Below are 22,358 nucleotides of genomic sequence, written 5' to 3' on the forward strand. Positions count from 1 at the left end.
AAACATATTTCAGGTCAAAGGTCACGACTGAGAAATCTAAAGCCAGCTGAGGTCAAAAACGAAAACAAAAAAAGGACAAATCCTGCTGCGTCACACTGCGATCTGTCCAAGCCTCTGCGTCTCTGTCCACTCATGTGTCCGTCCTCTGGGACGTGTGCCTATCTCCAGACATTTGTCCAATACACTGATCCAGGGACAGTTTGTTTATGTTCTGGTCCAATCCCAAGACACTGAGATGTTCCAACTGGGACTGACCCCCCTGACACAGCTCAAATCTCACAGTAAACAAACAGCCAGTTTCCCATGTTAGAATCCGAGACGCTTCATGTTTGGATTCGAACGTACGAGAGAGAGAACAAGAGATATTTTGTGTATTCTTTGTGAAAGTAGACCATGTTTTTATCTGAAGGAGTTCAGGATGGCAGTAACATTTCAGGATAAAGCCGCTCTGTTGCAGACGCTGAGGACAACTTTACCACCATCATCACATTGGTCTCAGCGTCCTTCCCAGAAGAGGAACGATTTGTAGTCATTTAATGGATGGAATGTAATTAACCAAACACAGAGGATGTTCACTTTTTACTCTGGAGACATAAATGTAAAGACTTGTTTCTATCGCTGCATAATGCCACAATACTTCTGCGGCCTGCTGGAATGGAGGATCGAAGGCTTAGTTTAACACAGGCAGGGAGACGGACGACCTCTTCACTGATGTCGCATTGTGTGTTTTTGACAGTGGCAACAAACCGGGACAAAAACAAACAGTCCCGACAAATTACACTGCAAGACCGCCATGCCACTTAGCCCCTTTCACGCTGGATGACCCTCTCGGAGATCTTGTCCGCCCTAATTACATCAGGAGAAACATATCTGCTAGACTCCTAAACAACATCATAATCAGCAGCCTCTAAAATGGCCGTCAGGTTGATACAAAGGTCTCTGGAACTGCTGACAACAAGCAGAGACCTGATGTGAAGGCCGGACTGGTTATTCCTACAATCAGCTGCAGGGGTTCCACAGGGCTCACGTCTGGGGCCCCTCCTCCTCTGTGTCTTCACACAGACATTGTTTAGCGTTTATGCAACAAAAGTACCAAGACTTGTGCTCCAAATTCAGCTGCAAATCAACAAACTGCGGAACCAAAAGAGACTAAAAAGAAAAGAAAAAGAAAACAACTACAGAAGCATGCAAGCTAGCAAACCAGCATATTACTGTGGGACGGAGTATTTTGAGAGCATCGGATTTCTGTGCTGCTGTGAGTGGTTGTCGTTAAAAGAGTAGCTGTCAAGTATGAGAAGCTTTCTGTAGTGAATGTACAGAACCCCAACCTGGTCTTGAACCTGTGTCCTCCTGTTACTGGTCACTGACCACCACTGATCACCAAAGACCCAGGCTTGTCAGCATGACAGCCAGAGATCACATCAACTGAGGTGACAATAAAACACAAAAGCTATGACTGCTGGGAGAATGCTGCCAAATGGTACCGTAACAGAGGGTCTTTGGCTCAAACCCCACCGTGTGTCATCCAGGCTCGGCCGCTGCCTGGCCGCCGACTCCTGTCCCACTGTGTACCACCAACGTAACCCAGCAGCTTCGCTTTGTACAGACTAGCGTGTAACACACACCGAAATCTTCTAGTTGGGTTCTGCTCGGTTTGACAGGCACTTTCACAGAATGCATCCCGACTCTGAGTCCTCACATAGAAACCGTCACGTATGCAAGCACGTACACACCCTGCTGTCATTGGTCAACCGGCTGTTTATAAGAAACAACTAGATTTTTTTTTTTGTTATAATTTTGTTTCCTCTCATTTTGGTGAGAAGAGACCAAACCCAGAGTTTAAAGACAAAGCTTGAAATAGTTCCTCAAAGTCAGAAATGTGGAAATGACTTCTCCTCCTCAAATGTATGGAGTTGAGTGTGTATGAGCCACTTTCATCAGTCTCAGTCACTGTGAAATTGTGAGCACTTGAACAAGCTTGAGCCTGATTTGTACTCTCATCTTCAGCCAAGATGGATTTATTAGTCATAGCAATAACAGCAGCAGCAAAGATGTCATCAGTGGTTGAACTGAAACACTCAGCAGGAAAAACACAGGTTCATTCGGTCATGACAAACCTGGAGGAAGTCGTGGAATCAGAAAATGTCATTTTCTAGGCCTGGAAATTTAAAACAAACAAAAAAAAAGGTAAAAAGAGCCAGAAAACTTTCATGGAAATGTGCTTCTCTTATTAATATTAATATAAATAAATGAATTAATATTAGAGCGTATGTGGTTCAGGTAAGATCAACTGAGAAAAAGCTCTTGGTTAATTGTGGTTAATTGATTTAACCAGGCAGCACGGTGGTGCAGTGGTCCTCACTGTGGCCCCCAGCAAGAAGGTTGTGGGTGGTGCAGTGGTCCTCCCTGTGGCCCCCCAGCAAGAAGGTTGTGGGTGGAGCAGTGGTCCTCCCTGTGGCCCCCAACAAGAAGGTTGTGGGTGGAGCAGTGGTCCTCCCTGTGGCCCCCAACAAGAAGGTTGTGGGTGGAGCAGTGGTCCTCCCTGTGGCCCCCAACAAGAAGGTTGTGGGTGGAGCCCCGGCTGCAGCACGGGGTCTTTCTGGGTGAGTCTCCATGTTCTCCCTGTTCCTGCTGGGTTCTCTCTGGTACTCCAGCTTCCTCCACAGTCCAAAGACATCAAGAGGGACCAGGTTAATCCAGACTCTAAATTGACCGTAGGCGTGGCTGGGAGAGCCAATGGTTGTCTGTCTACATGTGTTGGCCCTGCCATGGACTGGTGACCTGTCCAGGGGGAAGGCTGCTGGGATAGGCTCCACCCCCACCACCCTGAACAGGAGGAGGGAGGGAAAAAATGGAGGGATGGTTTAACCTGTGTACGCTGTTAAATGTAGCTTGTCATTGTCTTTAATCAAATATACCCTCTCAATGTTTGCACGGATTTTATTTTACTGGTGTACAGGAGATATTTAGGAGAATGTGGTTTTCATCAAAACTCCATTTCAACTTTCACATGAGACAAAAATTATAACATCATTTTTTCCCCCCCTTTTCTACAATTTTCGTATTTTCAGCAAATTTTCTCCATCTAGGTTAAACTACGAAATTAGTCTTGTCTCTAAAATACCCGTCAAAAAAGCCCTTTGTGATTATTTTTAATCTCAGGCTCGACTTGTTCTGCAGGAAGTGTGGATACACACATTCTTCCTTTATAAATGCCAGTTTCTGAGAGTGAGGTTTCTGCTGTGATAACACAACACAATGACATCTTACATCGTGCGAGTATTGACAAACGGATTTTCTGGACTTGTGTTTTGCTCTTTGTCTGTGGGAACTCATTTAGAAATACAATGTTTAGCCAAATCCAGCCCCTCCAACCCAGAATTGTGTTCAAGCAATTGTTCTGATCAGGGAAGCACAAAGACAAAAGCGCTTACGCAATGCTTACTCAACGCTCCTCCTCCTCGCCGTTTGACCCCGTCAGGGCCCACTTTGGCTTGATCAGGGAAATCGCCAACAATAAGCCTTTTGATAGGACGAGGAGGAGAAAAGGCCTGAGATTTTCCACTGTCAATAAATAGTAAAAGACTAAATATGGAGGGGTCGGACATCCTTTACTGATAAAGAATTCTTTCCGGATTGTGTAATTCCTGGTCAGGATGTACAGAGATAGAGGCTAAATGTTTATGTTGAGTTATATAAGTAGTGAGTAGGAGTTAGTCAGCTGAGCTACAGACATCATCTTAAAATACTGATGCATCAGAAACTAGAAAAAGCGTTTGTCAGGAAAAACAGAGCACATTCACGCGCTGAGAGGTCAAACAGATTAAAGTTGCTCCTTCTACATGACGAGTTCACCTCAGGGTGGGTCAGAGAAGGAGGACGCAGGTCCCGAGAAAAACCCCACGATACAATCGTGCTCTGGTTAAAGTTTCCATTTCAAACTCTACTTCAGCAGAGAAGTACTTTATGCTGATTTACCTGTGTATTAAAAGTAAAAGTAGACATTTTAAGTTGGCAGCTGTTGAATTCCGTCACCTCATCAAGTTGCGTCATGTTTCCTACGTAAAATCTTCCTCTGACTGATGAGTTCAGATGAATAACGTGAGAGAAAAGAGTACAAATATTTCTTTTGAAATTTAGTCAAGTAAAAGTACAAAGTCCCATAAAATATAAATACTCAAGTAAAGTTGAGGTTCCTTGAAATTGTACTTGCACTTCCCTTTCATTTTTGGAGGATTTTTTACTGCAGTTATTATTTGTTTCTGCATATCAAATTATACAGTATTTTTATGCATATCGCTGAAGACCTTTGAATGAAGGAATATCATCACACACACACACACACACACACACACACACACACACACACACACACACACACACACACACACACACAGAAGTGGTCAGAAGCAGTTTAGAAACATTCTCATGAGAAAGCCAGACCCCCCACAGGAAACTAAAGCCTGCACTGTTTGTGGCTTTCACTTAAAAACACACACACACACACACACACACACACACACACACACACACACACACACACACACACACACTCTGAAGAATAAAACACCAGCCCTGCCATCTGCCTGTGAGTGTCCTTCTGAAGAGGAAGTGTTCTAAAGGTTAATCAGAGGTTGGAAAAAGGCCATCAGTGGAAGGTCAAACTGTCCCCGGAGGTCACGACCTGCCTGGAGTCAGGAAAGCATGAGCAGGTTGCACGGCTCAAAGATTAGATAGATGTTGGCGAGCAGGAACAGCTGAACTCATCGTTTATACTGAAGTTCCAGTTAAGAAGAACCAAGATACTGCGTACTTCCAAAAACAACTACAAGCAAGCAGAAATACGGGTGTGCGTCTCTGAGATGTAGGACCTGTCACAGTGACCTTTGACCTCCCAAATGCTTTAAGCTCATCCTTGAGTTCAAGTGGAAGAAATTTCTTCAGGGTGTCCCTGAGACATAAACAAATATGGTCAGTGTGGATGAGAACACAATGCCTCGGGCCTGCAGCTTCAGGTATGAAGAGCATCGGGACCTTAAGATATACAGAACCAGACAGTAGCAACAGAACACAGAAATGAGAAGATCCTGAGAGAAGCCAGCTGGACCTTAAGATATACAGAACCAGACAGTAGCAACAGAACACAGAAATGAGAAGATCCTGAGAGAAGCCAGCTGGACCTTAAGATATACAGAACCAGACAGTAGCAACAGAACACAGAAATGAGAAGATCCTGAGAGAAGCCAGCTGGACCTTAAGATATACAGAACCAGACAGTAGCAACAGAACACAGAAATGAGAAGATCCTGAGAGAAGCCAGCTGGACCTTAAGATATACAGAACCAGACAGTAGCAACAGAACACAGAAATGAGAAGATCCTGAGAGAAGCCAGCTGGATGGCAAAGAGGCTTTTTGAATAAATAATCAAATGATTTGTTGGCTAAATCCATGGGCTGGCAGCAGCTGGATGATCGCTGGAGACGGCCAGTTGGGTTCAAGGACACCTCTTCTTCTATTCCTCTCATTATTGAGAAGCATCGAGTGCTGAGGAGGAAAAGCGCATCTCCCTCCCTCTGCCTGCTGAGCTGCATCTGCCTTTCCATGATGAAGCTACATCGCCATCTACAGGACACAGACATGTACTGCAGCTGCGCTTCACAGGGATGAAGTGTTTGAGACTGCGAGCATTTAATCAAGATTATTAGAGGTTTTTTTTGGGGGGGGGGGACATTTTGGCATTTTTCTGTATTTAATCTTTATTTACCGGCCAGCGGTGACAAAATGAAGGCCCGGGGGTGCTGGTAGCTCGGAGTCAAGATTTGACATGAAATGTAAATCAAAAGTGTAAATTAGTGACAAGGAAATGACAAAGTCTGGTGGATTCATCAGATCGGAAAAAATGTAAATATAAACATGATTAACAAATGTAAAATATGGTTTGGTCATCTGGGTGTATCAATATATTCAAGACATTTTTCTCTCTCTCTTATTTTTCTTTCATTTTCAGGATATAAATCTGGCAAAAATCATTTAATTGAAGCGTGTATCAACATAACGAGTGTCATTAGTGACACCTGCTCGGTCAGTCTAACGGAGGGTTTTCTCTAAAAATTCTTTTCACTATCAATGCATCTCTTAACCCCACGAACGCACGAATCTATTATTGCTCATTTATTTACATCTCTATTTGGGCCTTTTTTTCTAATAATTGAGAATGACCTCGATAAACAAACGTGCGGTGCTCTGAGGATGCCGACCGTCACCACAGACACAGGCGCGCGTTTTTCATCTTTGGTTCATCCGATGGGTCTGCGCTGATGGAATCGTTTAAATAAATCCAGTTATTACAAGCTTTTATGGAGAAAAGGCTACAAAATCCAGATCCCACAGGTGCATGAGGACGAACGGAGAGCATTTTTGCTGTGAAAGAGTCAGTTATCGCTCAACTTTTCCCTTGTAATATTTAACAGCTTTACGTCCAAAGGTAATGCAGGTGTTAATGATCAGGTGTGTCTGCTGCTCCTGACACACACTCGCCAGTGACCTGAGAACACGCGCCAACACTCCCACCAGAGTCTCATCCAGGTGAGTCAGGAGCATTTTCCTCTTATTTCAGCACATTTTGCTGTCAACTTAACATCTAATTCTGTTTTTGTTTGTTTTTTAGCGAGAGAATGAGGTTTGAGGACATCTTGGAGGACATCGACGGTTTCGGGCCTTTTCAGATCATCATCGTGGTCTTGCTCTGCGCCCCTCGAATAGTTCTGCCTTGTCACTTCTTGATGAACAACTTCATCGCTGCGGTGCCTCCTCACCACTGTGATGTCAGCAAACTGGACGATGACGCTTTCACAAATCTCACCCGGCTGCAGAGACTGAACGTCCGCATTCCACGAGGAAACGATGGCGAGCTGCAGCCCTGCCGGATCTTTGCAGAGCCTCAGCTCCAGCTCTCACTCAACGGCTCCAACAGCGCCGAGCTGCCCACAGTTGAGTGTCCCAGTGGATGGGTGTATGACAACGCCACCTTCTCCTCCACCCTCGCCACAGAGGTACGACCTTCAGCAAATACGCACACGCCATCTGTACAAATGTCTGTGTACTGTTCAAACTGATACTTCGCCCAAAGAGAGTATTTTACCTCTCAAGTAGGAGTCTGACCAACGTACATTTAGCATCAAGCTAATGGAGACTGACCTGAAGAGGCTCCAGCTGCCACCCGTAGCTCCACCTGCTCACGTCCCCGTCTGTCCATCTGTCTCTCCTCCTTTCTCTCTCTCTTTATCTCTGTCCCTCTCTTTCCTTCTGTATCTCTGTCTTTGTCTCTGCCCCGCTCTCCTGCCCCCCCCCCGACCGGTCAAAGCAGACGTCTGTCCCCACTGATCCTGGATCTGCTCCACGTTCCTGCCTGGTAAAAGGAAGGTTTTTGTCGCCGCTGTTGCAGGATGTGCGCCATACAATGAAGTTGACTTGACTGACGGACAACAATAAAACTGCCCAAAACGTGCGTTAACAAACTGGCTGGGTCGCTGTGCGGCAGAATCCACCATCTTCTTTATCCAGCCGTACGCCCACTTACCCACAAGCACTTTGACTTGAGCTGAAACCTGACGAGAGCGCCTGCCGCCTGGCGTTGGTCGCCGGTAGCGAGCAGGTAGGTGGAGCCTAATAGTTTGTGATCTCCTCCTCCAGTGGGACCTCGTCTGTGATCAAAAACACCTGAATAAAACCACAAGCACAATATTCTTCATGGGCGTGATGGTCGGGGCCGTAGCCTTCGGATTCCTCTGTGACAAGTACGTTGTTAGCGACTACATCAGCTCTAAATCAGGTGGCTTTTATTCTTGGAAATGTAGGTCACCTCCTCCCTGAACCATGACCTCACTTAGCGTTCCCCTTCTGTTGGATAATTGAAGATTGTTTATAACAAAACTCACTTTAAAGCTGTGATGAGTGCATTAAAAATATTTAGGTCCACAACTTCTAGGAAATCTTAAAACCGGACGAGACAAATTTCTACTGTTCCTCCTTTACAGCGATGGCTGTTCCCTCCCTCCAGGTACGGAAGGAGAATCACTCTTTTGGCTGCATACATCACTTCAATCGTGTTTGGCTTCTCCAGCGCCTTCGCCAACTCCTACGTCCTGTTCGCCGTGTTGAGATTCCTCACCGGGTTCGGGCTGACGGGAATCAGCATCACTTCTTTGGTTCTCAGTGAGCACTTTGTTGCACATTAGAGTGAGACTTTAGCCAAAAAGTGTATTTTGCCTTTCAAGTACCAACAAAATGAAGTCATGAGCTCACAAAGCTGTTTTTTTTCCCTCCTGCATTTCTTCTGTGTGACTCCAGAATTCAGAAAATTGGGTGTTTGAAAGATCAGATGCACTTTTTGTGGGGAAGTTTTGCTTTAAAGCTTTGGTGTACAGATGTACCAGCGCCACACATTTCATTGTTCAGGGCGGCGCTCTAACTTTTGTGCTGGCTCATGTTGACACGCCCCTTGGAAATTTCGGGCCCATTCACCAATGCAAACAATGAGTTACTGGAGGTCAACAACCACAAAATGTTTTCTGGCATGCGGCCTCTTCTCTGACATTAAGAGTTCAATGAGAATATTGACACCCTCTGATACTCATATCAGCAGCTCCTCCCCTCACTTGAGCCCTGTGGGAACCAGGTGTGGTGTTTGGGGGTGGGGGGTCAGCCGGCTTTGTCCAAAGTAAACGCAATCCACCAACCAGCACCTCTGAAGCTTATTAATTAACACATTATATCTTCTTTGTTTAATCTGTACAAAAGAACAAAGAGTAAAAACAATTCGACCATTTTGCAGAGGCTTAGAGCTGCTGGAGTATTTCTTGGCTCCTGGCAGCCTCTCGAGGTAGTTGAGGGGCGTTTAAGATAAGCAAAGATTTTAGAAGTCTGAAGGACCTGAGAGACTGAGTTAGAGCACGAGGAGGGAACAGACCCAGTCGCAGGCTCTCAGGGTCGAGGCAGCAGGGAAAGTTCAGTTATGTACCGAACATAACCAGAGGGAACAAACAGAGGCTTACCATCATTCATGGAAACTGGTCAAAGTCCACAAACAAAAAGGCACAACCAAGGTCATCCAAACAGAGGAGGTCCAAAGAGGCAGGCGGACAGGGAACAAGAGAAGGTAGCTGGAACCTCGGGGAACACCAGGGGTCTGAGTCATGGTGCAGGATTAACAGGTTAGCCAGGTCTCAGGAGGCGGGGGGGGCAAGGGGGGGGGGGGGGGGGGGGCAGAACTGACTTTCCTGTTATCAACTGATTGCTGAATCATGTTTTTGTTTGATTTCTGCTTCTCATTTGCAGCCCCCCCCCCCCCCCCAAACACACACATCAGGAAAAAGCTTTAACAAAACAAACCAATAACAAATTGCTGGATAAAACAAAAACTAGAGACAGACATGGAAGCAGGGGATGAGCAGAGACACACTAGGACATGAAGTAAAACAACACACAGGGACAATACTTTCAAAATAAAACAGGAAATGAACTACATGCTTGCAGTAAAAAAAAAACAAAGGGGAAAGTGACACTTTTACCCCCCCCCCCCCCCAAAATAGGCCTAATATTTGTTTTCTGTCATTCTGTTTGTCACCTCGTGCCCTTGAGGTATTGAGTGGGTTGACACAGGTCACAGGTCATTCATCTGCGTGATTGGTGGTCTGTCCTGGTCTGTCGGTAACATGCTGCTGGCTGCATTTGCCTTCCTTATTAACGACTGGCGGCCGCTGATCATGGCTGTTACGGCCCCTCTGGGTGTGGCGGTTTTGACCTGGTGGTAAGTAGAGCTGTTGTCTCCTTTTCTTGTTTCATTCAGTTGCATGAATTGATTCAAAAAGATGAACAAAGAGGACTCGCATCAACAAAAGCGGCCTGCACCTGTGCAAGCAGTCGTTTATGAGACCAGCATCTCCTCATATTAATGAGAGGTTAAAACACATTTTGAAAAGTTTGTTTTTGGAAAAGTCAAAAAACGCCACATTTGCTCTTTTAAACTCTGTGTTTTGGATCTAAATAAACTCAGGCTGCCTTGACAGGTCCAAGCAAACAAACTGACGAAAAACGTCATGTTTTATAAAGCGGAAGAATGTATTTGATTTCGAGAAATGTCTCAAAAATCAGCCTCCAGATATAAAATGACTTTCTTTTTTTTAATTTCATTTGAATAATGTTCTTATTTTGGATCTAACTTTTAGGTGGATTCCTGAATCAGCTCGATGGCTTCTTGTCAATGGTAAAGAAGAGAAGGCTCAGTTTTACCTCGACAGATGCGCTCGGCTCAACAAGAGACAAAACCTGTCGTCCAAATTCAAATTAGGGGTAAATAATGGTTTAAATTATTTGGTGTCATGTGTTACTGAATTGTTTCACAATGAAGACCCCGTCTAGGTCCACAGGTTTCATCAGAGGGGTGACCTGGCCTCTTAATATGACCACCCGAGAGAAGTGGACCAACATTTCCAACCCTAAATGTTTAAGCACTGAATTGGTACCAGATCCATTTGCATTTATAATGACATGATTGATCTGCTTCTGCAAAGACGTTGTCCAACATAGAAATCCTGGAAAAGACGAACACCAACTACACCTACCTTCACCTCGTCAAGACTCCTAAGATGAGGCAGTTGACCCTCCTGTCTGGGATTGTGTGGTCAGTAACGCCTCGGAAAACCTCCACAGACCTGTAAAAGAAGAGAAACACTGAATGACCTCCAATCACAGCCAGGCATGCAAACTCACCTCAGACCAATCAGGCTAACGGTCCCTCGTGTCATATAACCGTTAGCTGTCAGGCTACATCCACGCTACAAGAACACAGGCAGCCTGTTGTAGCTGTTAGTGTCTTCCCTCTGTGAGTTCTCCAGACTCTCTACTGCAGCCAGTTCTTCATGAAGTCTTGAATCCTGTCAGACGGGACATTTATGTTCTCTTTGCTTAAAGCCATCATCGCACTCGCTGTTGTTTTTGTTTACGCGACAGAGCATCGTCAGGGAAACCCCCATGACAACATCATTCGTCTGTACAAGTCCACAGCGAGTCTGTCTGATCTCCAAACTAATTAGGGCCCACTTTCATCAAACGGAAAACCTAATTTCCATGGCAGTGAGTTGCATTTGGCTTCTTCCCTGAGCAGACACGGAATGGCAAAATCAAGGAGCTGAGCGGTAGAACAGAGTCAGCAACAGCCTCAACAGAAGTAACTGACGCTGCAGGTCAGCTGCAGAATGTAGAGAAGCAGGTGGGTTGCAGGAAGGCATGCAGAGGAAGCAGCAAAAGTAGGCAGAGTGAAGCAGCTTAAAAATCAGCCTTGAGTGTATGGAAGGAGATAACTGGGTCACCAGCTGAGGTGGGCTGGTTTGAAAACACTGGGGAGGTGAGCTGAGCTTGACTTCCTGGCCTGACTGAACTGCTGCTATGCTCTGCTGTTGGGAACTGGCAGGTTTTACAGCCCAACAAAGTTGTTTCCAAGTTGGGATGGATAAAGTTTTCCGATTCTAAATAAGGCTAATACACGATCCTGCAGGCTGCCGTAGGCTCGCCTCCATGCTTGGTGAGGGGAGAGGAGCTGAGGAGGCTCTTCTGAGGCACCTGGTTACAACCAGAGAGCTGCAGCTCTCAAATCCCCCCCCACCCCGACTCTGTCCATGGTTTTACCCTTAAAAACTCTGACCACCCTCCCCTTTTTCAAACAAAATCATCAAACATAAATGCATCTGCGAAGAATGAACATTTTCACTGAAAGAGGATGAGTTTGCATGCCTTCAGAGCAAAATCCGGCCAATTCTTTTGCGCATGAATTCATGGAATCCCTGTCAACGAGTGGAGCCACGGAGGGCACGAGTGACCTGTTGTTCATTCCTCCCTGCAGGTACGGAGTTGCCTCGACGTATTACGGCATCAGCCTGAATATCAGTGGATTTGGCCTGAACATGTATCTCACACACTTCATCTACTCTGCGATCGAAGTTCCTGCAAAACTGATGATTTATGTTTGTCTCAACGTCATCGGACGGAGGAAGTGCCAAGCTGGCACGCTGATACTAACGGGAACCTGCATCGCCATCAACATCCTCATTCCAAAAGGTCACAGTGTCACAAATTTTATCGCAATTATTTGAGGATGCACTTTTGTCCTGTTTGCAATTCAACTTCTTAGCTACAATTGAGCTACAAAGGAGTTTTTTTTTTATTAAAGTGATGCTCAACTTGACAATGACTTTGCCTCTCAAGAACTCACAAATAGATGTCTTCAGCTCTCAAAGACGTGACAGAGCCAGCCACCCTCACTTAGCTTGAAGCTAACAGCGACTGATGGCAGCTAAACTGTTGAAAAAAAAACGGTTTACAAACCTTCAGCAGCTCCACACGTATTTGTGAGGGCTTGAAAGGCCAAATCTGAGTTTTGGCTTCATTAACACAGGAGGACATGAGAAACAGTAAGAAAAAACAAGTCTCATGAAGATCAAAACCAGAAGTGTGCTGTTCTTTCTATCAATACTGCTGACATTCCTTCCATGTTTGCAGCCGTTAAGTCCATTTAGGACATAAATCTTTAAATATGAGTCTAAGAATACTGTGTTGAGTGTTTGAAAAAGGCCCACTAACATCCAGGCCAAGCTGGCACGCTGGGTCATTGTAGTCCTTGGCAAAAGTTAATCATACACTAAATAGTGCATTTAATGAGAAATATTTTCAGTGGAGGATAAATGCATAATTGATGCTTGTGTGTGTGTGTGTGTGTGTGTGTGTGTGGTTACATAAAGACTAATAATAGCAGTAGACAACAATAGACCTGAATCAGCCTTCGGACAGACAGACTTGTTGGCAGGACGATTTAATTGTTCCTTTTAGTCTTTTCATGGAATTTGTTGACTGCATGACAAACAGCAGACCAGGAACAAAAACCTGTGTGTTGCAGGTCTGTGGCACGCGCGTGCGGTTGTGGCCATTCTTGGAAAAGGCCTGTCAGAAGCATCCTTCACAACAGTCTTCCTCTACACAACTGAGCTTTACCCCACAGTTATCAGGTCAGCGACTGCTCCATTAATAATGATGTGAAGTATTTATCTCTAACCTGCCTTAGCAACACTTTACTGGTGCTTCAGTCCATCTGAGTCACAAAAGGTTTCTTCCCCTGGACGAGAAGATCCTTGATCAAACAAAAATCCTTTGTTACATCTTTTGATTTGTTGCTGCATTTTTATTTGTATTTTTTTTGCGTCTTACCAGACAAAACGGTATGGGCTACACCAGCTTCATGAGCCGTCTGGGTGTATCGGTAGCTCCGCTGATCCTGCTGCTGGAGGACGTGTGGACTCTTCTCCCTCAGGTCATCGTCTGCTCTGTGGCCATCATATCTGGCCTGGTGTCGCTCCTGCTCCCCGAGACGCTGGGTGTGAGGCTGCCGGAGACGATCGACGACATAGAACAGCCAGGGTGGGTAGAGCCCCACAGCAGACGAGTCCTCGCAATCCAATGACAGCCAAACACCTACTTTGCTTTTGATTTCCAAACTGGAAAAACACAGGCATGTCCTGGTTGCTTAGTGAAAGTTATATAACAATTATAATTAGAAACTCTGCCAGCCTAAAATGAACTCTGAGTTTTAAAATTATTAGTCCATAAGCCTCAGAACCCTGGGTGGTTCCTGGGTGCTTTTGGCTCATTTCACTCACTGTGACCTAATTTTCAGTGCAACATAAAGTCCTGCACCTCTATGGAGAAAGCACAATCATGGCCAAAAGTAGGTCAACTCAAAGCTGCCTCCAGCGCAGTATAACACCATCACAACACCAGAAATCATACCAAAAATTTGGATCATTTCTTTGAAAAAATTAAACAAAAATAAGGAAAGAGTACACATCATGATCCATGTGTAACAACTTTTTTAAATTCCTAATTACTGAACTATTTACATTACAACCTTCAATCATAAACAGTACCTTCCATTGTGCATCTCTTTTTTGACATGCAGCAGCTCCAAGGTCCACATCAATGCTGAAGTCCCAATTACGTTTTATTTCCCCAAGTGTTTCACGGAGTAGAAAAATTGATGGGTTAACAGCTGTACAATAAAACACATTTTTGAAATACAGAGGTTTCATCAAAATCTTTCTGTTTTTTTTTCCTTTTCAGAAAAAGCCACATCTCCAGCCCCTCTGGGGAGTCCAGAGATATTTTAATGGAAACAAAGAACTCAACACACACCTGAAGAGCAGCGAGGAGATTTCCACGCTGACACACCTGACGCATGATTATGTCAGAATTATCGATGAAGACTTTGTTTTTTTAAATGCACGTGTGTGTTTTCAACCATCAACATTCACTGACTATCATTTTTTAAAAAATTGTTTGTTCATTGAAATAATTGTTGTCCTTTGTTAACGTCAGACAAGGCTTGGAGGACTGTTGAGCTACGTCAGAAATGTTCAGGTCAAACAATGATTGAGTTCTGATTTACTGTCAAAAGCAGAATCAGCAGCCGCTCTCACAGCTGATTTGTGATGTCCAATCAGATCCATGCTGGTAAAACCTCCCGCTGCCACTCTGCCACCAGCCGCCCCTGGATGAATGTACGCCGTAGGCACCAACACACACGATCGTCAGTCTGTACGTCAAGCTTCAGGGAGGCTACACTGGCTCAGCCTGGGGGTTTCAGTGGGTCATTTTCCAGCTGGATAGGTTGCCATGGTAATTTATGTTGCAGACATAACCTGCAGAGCAGTTCAAGATCAAGATAAGAGGTCAAAATGACTAAAACTACGAACAGCTGACCAGCCAGTTCTGTCAGGAAATGATGTCATCATTCTTAGATGCGCTGAAAAAGCATTTCTGTGATTTTTCAAGTGTGGTGTTATCGTTGTAATTCTATTCACTGGACAACGTTTGAGCCAAGAGCAGAGTGACGTTTGCCGTGCCGAGGTCAACCAGCTGGCCTCCTGGGCAGCGGTGGCTTTGAGCTTTGCAGAGCGGATGAAGGGGGTGAGGACAGTTGTTGTTACTGTGCTGCCGTCACATGACGGCTTTGTGTTCAGCTGTTCACATCAACGCTGGCATCCTCCGGGACGCTCAGCTGGTTGAAGCGACAAAAACCTCAGTCCACTCTGAGCCGAGGCCAAATCAAAGTTCATCATCGGACCAGAAGTGCAAGAGTTGTGACTTCATTCGAACATTTCAGCGCTGCTCATTTGCTTTGAAGTCTTGCCAGGCTGGATGAAAGAGCTCTGGCATCCGTGTGACCTCTGACCGCCGATGTGCGAAGTCGACCCAAACTAGGCCTTCAGTACAAGCTGATGCTCATTTGGAATGTCTGTGACTTCTAGTCATTCTGGCCCGACATATTCAGTGTTCCAAGAAAGCCTGTCACATTGCTAGTAACTCTGAAATAGGTTTAAAAAGTTATCAGAGAGAATTGACTGACATTCACAGATCTCCGTCAAACGTCTCCAAAAACTGTCCAAAGATGTCAGTTCACATCCCTTGAAAGACTCTTTATTGAAACACCAGCCCTTTTGTTTTGTTGTCATGATTAAATTCAGTTCACGCTCCAGTCACACTTCCATTACTCTGCCAATAGGAGTCTGGCACTGACCAGTCCAATCCACCCCTCAGTCGATAAAAATGGTGACAACCAAGTTAAGATGGCGTATCCTGAATGTCTGGGGAGGGTCCGAGGGCGTCTCACAACGTGCGTCTGCTGTTTCCAGCTCCTGGTCACCATAACAGCCAACAACCAGCAGGTATGAACGTCCAGGTGCCACCAAACCCTGTGTGAGCCTCAGGGCCTTGATTCAGACTGAATGTTGCAAATTGTAGTTTCGCTTTTGGATGAAAACATTGATTATCCATTCGTTTGAGAGGAGGGAGGATGCTAGGAGCTGCCCCCCCTCCTAAGCACCGCTGATGTGCTAGAGGAGGGACCGAAGCTAGCAGCTCCCTGACCGAGCAGAAGCAAGCAGCTGGCAGCTAGTAGGCGGCAGCTAGCAGGTGCCTGGCGCTCTCCTGAGCGTCGCCTAAATGTGCCACAAGAAGGCTGCACAGTCTAGAATCATCTCTTTCGCTGCTGGATGCTCCATTTCCTTCGCCGCGGTCACTAACTGTCTGAAGTTTGCAGGGCTTATCAAAGCTTGTTTACAGCAAACAGCATCCTGTTGCCGGAAACAAAGTTGATGAGAATCAGATGATGCAAAACCTAAACTACGGACTTAGGAGGAAAAGGAATTTCAGTATATGTGACACAGATCTTTCCAAGCAGCCATTGCGGTTTCTTCTTACCACCACAAAGCTCAGCTGGCTGCTTGGAATGAGGCTTCATGAGCTGAATATTCCCAGCCGACCACTACAACCACACCACGCGTTCATGATGGCGTCAGATTGATGGGAGAGCATTAACTTCATAAAGCCAAACAGTTCAGCCTCTGTAACCTTCCAGCAGACTCCAACTGTCCTCCCCTGACTTCAAGAATTGAAGCTGCCCACGATGAAGTACCTGTGGCTGTACCGGCTGTGTCGGCCCCCTGCCGAGTCCTAAGGCGTTAGTGTGACATTTTCTTCTCCATCGTCTAGCAGAAACAAACACCTGTGGATACGTCTGCGTCACAGTCTGATGCCTCATGACTGGTCCAGCTGTAAAACAGTGAATTTATAGTTTCAACGTCACACCACCACTGCAAAATTACTTGTTTTTCCATTAGAATTTCAAACAATTAGACAGCCAAGAAGAGCTGCATGACTCCATTACTTATAGTTAGCAGGGGGGCTAACGGGGAGCGGCTAGCTCCGCCAGCAGTAATGAAGAGGTGGATTAAACTGGATGATGCTCTTGAGAGTTTGTAAATGGATGCTTTCCAGCAATTTTGCTGTCAGACAGTTTCAAGCTGAGTAGTCACTGCTGATTCTTTCTGTATTCTGGGTGACTAAAATGATCCACATAATCTGAATAAATAACCGCTTTGACTTTTGTCAAGTTTATGATGCGGCTTCACATGCTAACTTTTGCAACCTCATTGAATTTGGACCTCCAGTTGTCTGAGATACTGTCGTGTGAGACGGATCCAACCAGATAACTTCTGTTTAGGGGGTCAGGAAACTGCTCAGACTCCCTGCACCGCCCGATTGCTGGTTTCCACTTTGTAATCTGAAGAATGTGGCGGTGAACTGACGGTGACATCCAAGAGATTAAATACTGGAGGTGGCGGCATCAGTGTATGACAACCCACTCACGGAGCAGCGTCTACTGTGGTGACCCTGGTGAAGAATTCAGGTGACGCTCCTGCCAGCTGCAAATGTGAGCAATGAATCAACAGCTGTTTTCCCTGTTGACACTGTTGCGTGGAGACATGAGCCTTCAACAGTGTCTGACAAACATCATAAAGACTGGAGGGAGGACGTACGGTGCATCAGAGACTACGCGTGAGAAGGACGTCCAAATATATCCAGGAATCAATCGATAAGGAGGACAACAATCACGGCCATATAAAAAACTGTTAGGAGATTAAAAGGTCAGAGCAGCTAAAGCACCGTTTTGTGAAATGTTGTGTTGAGCTTCTCACAGAAAATCCGTGACGCGAGCATGACAACACCGCATCACGTGTTAGCACCACAGACAAAAAAAAAAGAAAAAAAGACCAGAGTGAAGCAACCAGGACTTTTTCCCCCGTTGTGGACACAAATGTGCAGAAGGCAGGTCGGGGTGGTGGTTGGACTCGCAGGAGACAGGAAGTGGAGCGCTGATAATACGAACTGAATGATGAGTAATACTTCCCTCAAAAAGAGAGTATTTCTGCTTTCAAGTACTCACTAATAGTCTTTACCCATCAAAGACGTTTCCCCCTCCTGCTTTACTTCTTTGTGACTCCAGAGTGCAGAAAAAAAACTGGCCACAAATATTTATCTTGAAGCTAATGGAGGCTGGCGAATAACTACAGCTTAAATGCCTGAAAGCGTCTGGTGATGACGGATGAAAGCAAACTATATCAATTCCAGGAAAGCAAACTTACTGTTAACTACCTAAGAGTCTCTCTTCTCATCAAAGAAACCACAGAGGATGTTGCAGCCAGTGCTCATGAGACCCCCCCCCCCCCCCCCCCCAAGTTGACCCCAACCGCCAATACCCACAATACCCTCACTGTCCTTTCCTGCGCAAAACCTGGTTTTACACCAAACTACTGGCGTTTGTCCCGGAACATCAGCCTGCAGCCTGTAATCCGTTTATCACTCAGCTGCAGCCTGGTTTCAAACTCAGTGCTGACTGGACAACTTACTAAAATAAACACAGACAGGTTGACTTTGGGACTGACGTGACGTGATGGAGGTCCACGGTGGTGCTGACAAACCTCCACTGTTGACAGGGAAGCTGGAACTGCTCGCTGTATGTGGGTCAGAGATGGGAAGAGGCAGAGGCGGCGGCGGCGGGCTTCGAATTACCAAGTTCACTTGAGTTTTGTGTTCCCGTCTCTGCTGATCAGGGCTGCAGCTGATAAACATCCATGTCCGCTACCGGGTCACGTGACCTCCGAGTGAATGCCAACTGAACTTGTTCCCTTTGCAGACAAAAAGCCAGATGTTAGCGAGTGTTAGCAGGTGGTTTTTTTGGTGGGGACGCTAAGCGACACGTGCACTGTGGCAACTCGTGCTAAGAACAACATCCTGAGATGACGGTCAAGATCCGGCCTGCCTTGATGCTCTGTGACATCATTGTGGCGTCTGACCAAACTGAAAACTCAGAGATTGGAAACAGGGAGTGACACAGTCCCAGAATTTTGCCTTTTAAACCTCATCAGTGAGTTATCACAAAGACAACAGAGTGTTTTAGCAACGGACATCAAAACAGGAGCAGATCAAATTGAGTGCCGTGGCCTTCGACGTACAGGAAACATTTTAGGAAATGCTATTCTTTGCTTTCCCACTGAGAATTAGATGAGAAGTAGCCCTGGTTGCCTGGCAACTGCTCCCAGCTGAGTCAGACATGGGCTCCTGAACACAGGAAATATGAAACACCGAAGATGCCAAACAGCATCTCCAAAACACATCTAATGAATTGAGTTGTATTACGGTGTCACTGCTGCTCTGAATACTACCGGCACGCTGGGGCATATTTAACCTCAGACTGGCCTTCTCATGTTCCACTCACACACATCCAACCAAAAGGATCTTTCAACCTGCAGATACATGCGTGGAAATCCTGCTGGATGCCTAATTATAAACATTCAATCGTATCAATTTAGGTCACGTTATGTAACCATGGGAAGTATTCATGCCATACCTGTGACAGCCCCTCTGACCCTGAATAGCCTGGTGTGATATCAGCCTCCTCCCTGGCCTGGTTATCATCTCCAAACACAGGCTGAGCTGCTGCTGGGGGGGGGGGGGGGGGGTGAGGCGGGACTGAAACCGGTGAACTTTTGCCTGCACTAATCCTGAGTTTATTAGTTTCACTACATTCGCTCTCTCTTTTTTTCCTTTTTAGATCCCCATTAGCTTCCGCCACAATGGTCACTAATCTTCCAGGAGTCTATGTGAAATGATCCAAACACCATGGATAGGATGAATTATTCCCGTAGCACAAACCACTCCAACAGCAAGTAGATCCTGAGTGACGGATGCAGGCTGTCGTCCATCTTGGGGGCAAAAAAAACCAAAACCATTATACGTTACTGTAATTGATTACTTTTAGACAGTAACAGAGTAAATGTGAGGGTATTCCAGTGTTGGTAATATCATCAGTTATTGTGTCCTGTAACTTGTCACCGTTCCCGATGAATCCCCTTGTTGTTCTTTAGAGCTTTATTTTTGCAACGGAACTAGCAGTTAAGTCACAGTACAGCGATTCCAGAGGTGAGGACGGTGCTCCGTTTTCAGTCCGGCGATTATATTCCCCTCAGAAGCGTTCCAGTCCAGCTTGAGGCTTCGCTAACTTTTAGGAGACTTAAAACGACAATTTTATAACGACAGTGCAAATCTTTTGAGAGTTTAAGTCCGCTTTAAACCGTAGCGGCTCCCGCTCCTCGTTGAAACCTCGTCCGTTCTGTGGTCACGTGATGCGGCGGACCAATCAGGGCTGTCACAGGAAGTAGCCAGGTGCGATTGCTAATTGGCATTTTTACACAATCAGAGACCCTTTAAGTCGTCACTTCAAGTATATTCACATATATTCAAGTATGTAAATGTAAAAAGAAATATATTTACATCAATGTACATTTGACTACACGTGGGGTTAGCAGGATAATAATGATTTTAAAAAGTTGTTTTATTTCATCATTTGTGTCAGTTTATACGTTTTAAATGTTTAAGACTCAAATTTACATGACAATGAATGAGGTTGTGATTAGACTTTTTAACGCCCACTCATACCTCTGTGGTTGTTTAGGTGAAAGTAATACAAGCAGTGAGATCAGTGTCTTCTTACTCTAAACAGACAGTAAGCATCAAAGTAAATACATACATAATCATTACGTTTTGGAAATAATTTGCCCAGCATTGGCCATGTGTCCCTGTTTTGTTTTTTGTGAACAACATATCTCTGGAACATCTGGAGGAAATTTCTCCAAAATTGCCCCCAAACGTCCACTGGGACTAAAGAATGAACTGAAAACATTTGGTGGTCCAATGGGACACGACGATCACCATGTATTTCTACTTCCTTTGATTGTTTAGGGTGTGTATTTTTAATAAAGTGTAGGAAATGAATCCAGCCACACAACACTGATTTGTCTAATTCCCGCCTTTACTTCACAATAGAACATAAAACACCATCACATCACGCGAGTCCTGTGACATCATCACAGATGTGGGAACGACCCTTACGAATCTCAGGGCTCCGACGCACAAATTGTGCCAGTTGCAAGTGCCGGGATGGCAAATCTAAACTATCACTTCTGACTTTATTGAATAGACATCAAACAAACCCAATAATATTGTTCTGACAGCTCGATGGGACATGAGCAGGGACGACATTCCTCCTTTCAGATCCTCCAACGTGTAGAAAGACATTACGGGATCAACCCTGCGCTTCATTGTTCACTTGTCAAGCTGGGACAGGATTTACGTTCGCCCCCCTCGGCTCTATTCTGCTTGTCTTTACACACATTGTGCTCAGGTCTTGCTACAGTTGACCTGTGACCAGCAGGATGCTCTAAGATACTGTGAACACAGCTATTATTTCTGTAAAAGAAAAAAAGCCCATTCACGCTGCTTTGGATGATGGGAAACGCAGCAGGGTGCTGGTGGTGGTACAGTCAGCATAATCTGCATTCCCGCTGGTCTTCAGTCTGTACTTGAGTGATTAGATGAAATATATCACAATTTAAGAAAATGAAACGTAGCCCGAGGAAAAAATATCTGTCGCTACAAACTGTGTCTCCTGTAAAAACTGCAGTTTTACGACCAGAGTTTGATTTGAGATTTGTACAATGGCAACATTTGGCCTGAGTGATGGGTTTCTGTTAATAATTGTTTCGTAAATGGAGTCCTGGACATAGCGATGGTGTTCCTAAAAGGGTGAAAATGCTTGTCTCAGTGGGAGTACCCTTTTGAAAGACAATGACAAAGCACCCTTCAGGGAGTTTTAAATCTCTTTGTAACATTTCTTTTCTTTGAAAGGTTCACTTGCGGCCTCTTAAAAGACAGAACGCAAACTTTCAAGGGAACACTTGTGGCTTCGAGTGAAGATTCATCAAAAATGTGCCCCTCATTACAGAACTGCTCATTTCTGCTACCTCCATTTTTTTGCCCACGTGTTTAAAAAAAAAAAAGAAGTAACTTAAACTACAACGATATGTCGTCCCTGTGACACACTGTAGAAGAGAGAGATGCAGGAGGGAGAACGGCATGGTCGAACAAGAGGTTAAACCCAAACACACACATCATGGCGTTAAAAAGGTGCTGTTGATTAGAGAGGATTATCTTGCGAAACAAAACAACAACAAAAAAAACAACTTGTAAATCTCATTTACAATGTTTGTTCACCACAGAGATTTTTTTGTGTGTGTCAATAATCCAAAATTCAAGGTAGAATATCCCACAAAAAAAAAACCCTCTCCCCTGCTGCACGCTCAGTAGAACCACATCAGCCTTCGACAAATACTGCACCTCCTTGGGACTTAGGAAGTACAGTGATTCACTCCGTCCAAACACTTTGTTCATTCATGTGTTTCGTTTTGATTAAATGTCCACTTCTTATCACGGCACTGACTTGAAGTCATATCACGTTTTTTTCTTCTGTATTTTTCTTATCATGTCAAGTCCAGATTAAGTGCACGGTATCTGCTCAAAAGTCAGAGTTGCCTCCCTTCAGGAGGGATTATCTGCTCACTAACGGTAATTTATG

At 45.1% G+C, this 22,358-nt stretch overlaps 1 protein-coding gene and 1 long non-coding RNA gene across 8 annotated transcripts; one reads left to right on the forward strand and one right to left on the reverse strand.

Moving 5' to 3' along the window:
• The first annotated feature begins 5,796 nt into the window (after nt 1-5,796).
• LOC147247124 (solute carrier family 22 member 7-like) lies at nt 5,797-16,976 on the forward strand. The gene is made up of 11 exons (XM_086180698.1): nt 5,797-6,586; nt 6,669-7,053; nt 7,694-7,797; nt 8,061-8,215; nt 9,641-9,809; nt 10,228-10,351; nt 10,573-10,682; nt 11,901-12,115; nt 12,951-13,059; nt 13,262-13,468; nt 14,168-16,976. The coding sequence occupies exons 2-11, from the start codon at nt 6,676-6,678 to the stop codon at nt 14,241-14,243; spliced, it is 1,647 nt and encodes a 548-aa protein (XP_086036824.1). The 5' UTR covers nt 5,797-6,586; nt 6,669-6,675; the 3' UTR covers nt 14,244-16,976.
• Nucleotides 13,556-20,094, reverse strand: LOC147247125 (uncharacterized). Of its 7 annotated transcripts, none has more exons than XR_015109485.1 (4): nt 19,781-20,094; nt 19,296-19,650; nt 18,367-18,573; nt 13,556-16,657 (listed from the first exon to the last, which is right to left on the reverse strand). It is a non-coding gene; the product is annotated as an uncharacterized LOC147247125 (long non-coding RNA). The 7 variants fall into 7 exon arrangements; XR_015109483.1 differs by having other exon boundaries at nt 13,556-16,179; nt 16,521-16,657; nt 19,296-20,094; XR_015109486.1 differs by having other exon boundaries at nt 13,556-14,096; nt 14,240-16,657; nt 19,296-20,094.
• Between the last annotated feature and the right edge of the window lie 2,264 nt (nt 20,095-22,358).

This window comes from Aulostomus chinensis, chromosome 16 (genome assembly GCF_037954235.1).
Source record: "Aulostomus chinensis isolate RoL2024-O1b breed Wild chromosome 16, RoL_Achi_v1.0, whole genome shotgun sequence".
NCBI classification, from domain to species: domain Eukaryota; kingdom Metazoa; phylum Chordata; class Actinopteri; order Syngnathiformes; family Aulostomidae; genus Aulostomus; species Aulostomus chinensis.

Bases quoted from the DNA above. Each gene is read 5' to 3' on its own strand.
- LOC147247124 (XM_086180698.1), top strand. From the start codon at position 6,676: ATGAGGTTTGAGGACATCTTGGAGGACATCGACGGTTTCGGGCCTTTT. The intron at 7,054-7,693 runs GTACGACCTTCA...CTCCTCCTCCAG, and splicing joins CCTCCACCCTCGCCACAGAG to TGGGACCTCGTCTGTGATCA. The intron at 7,798-8,060 runs GTACGTTGTTAG...CCCTCCCTCCAG, and splicing joins TTCGGATTCCTCTGTGACAA to GTACGGAAGGAGAATCACTC.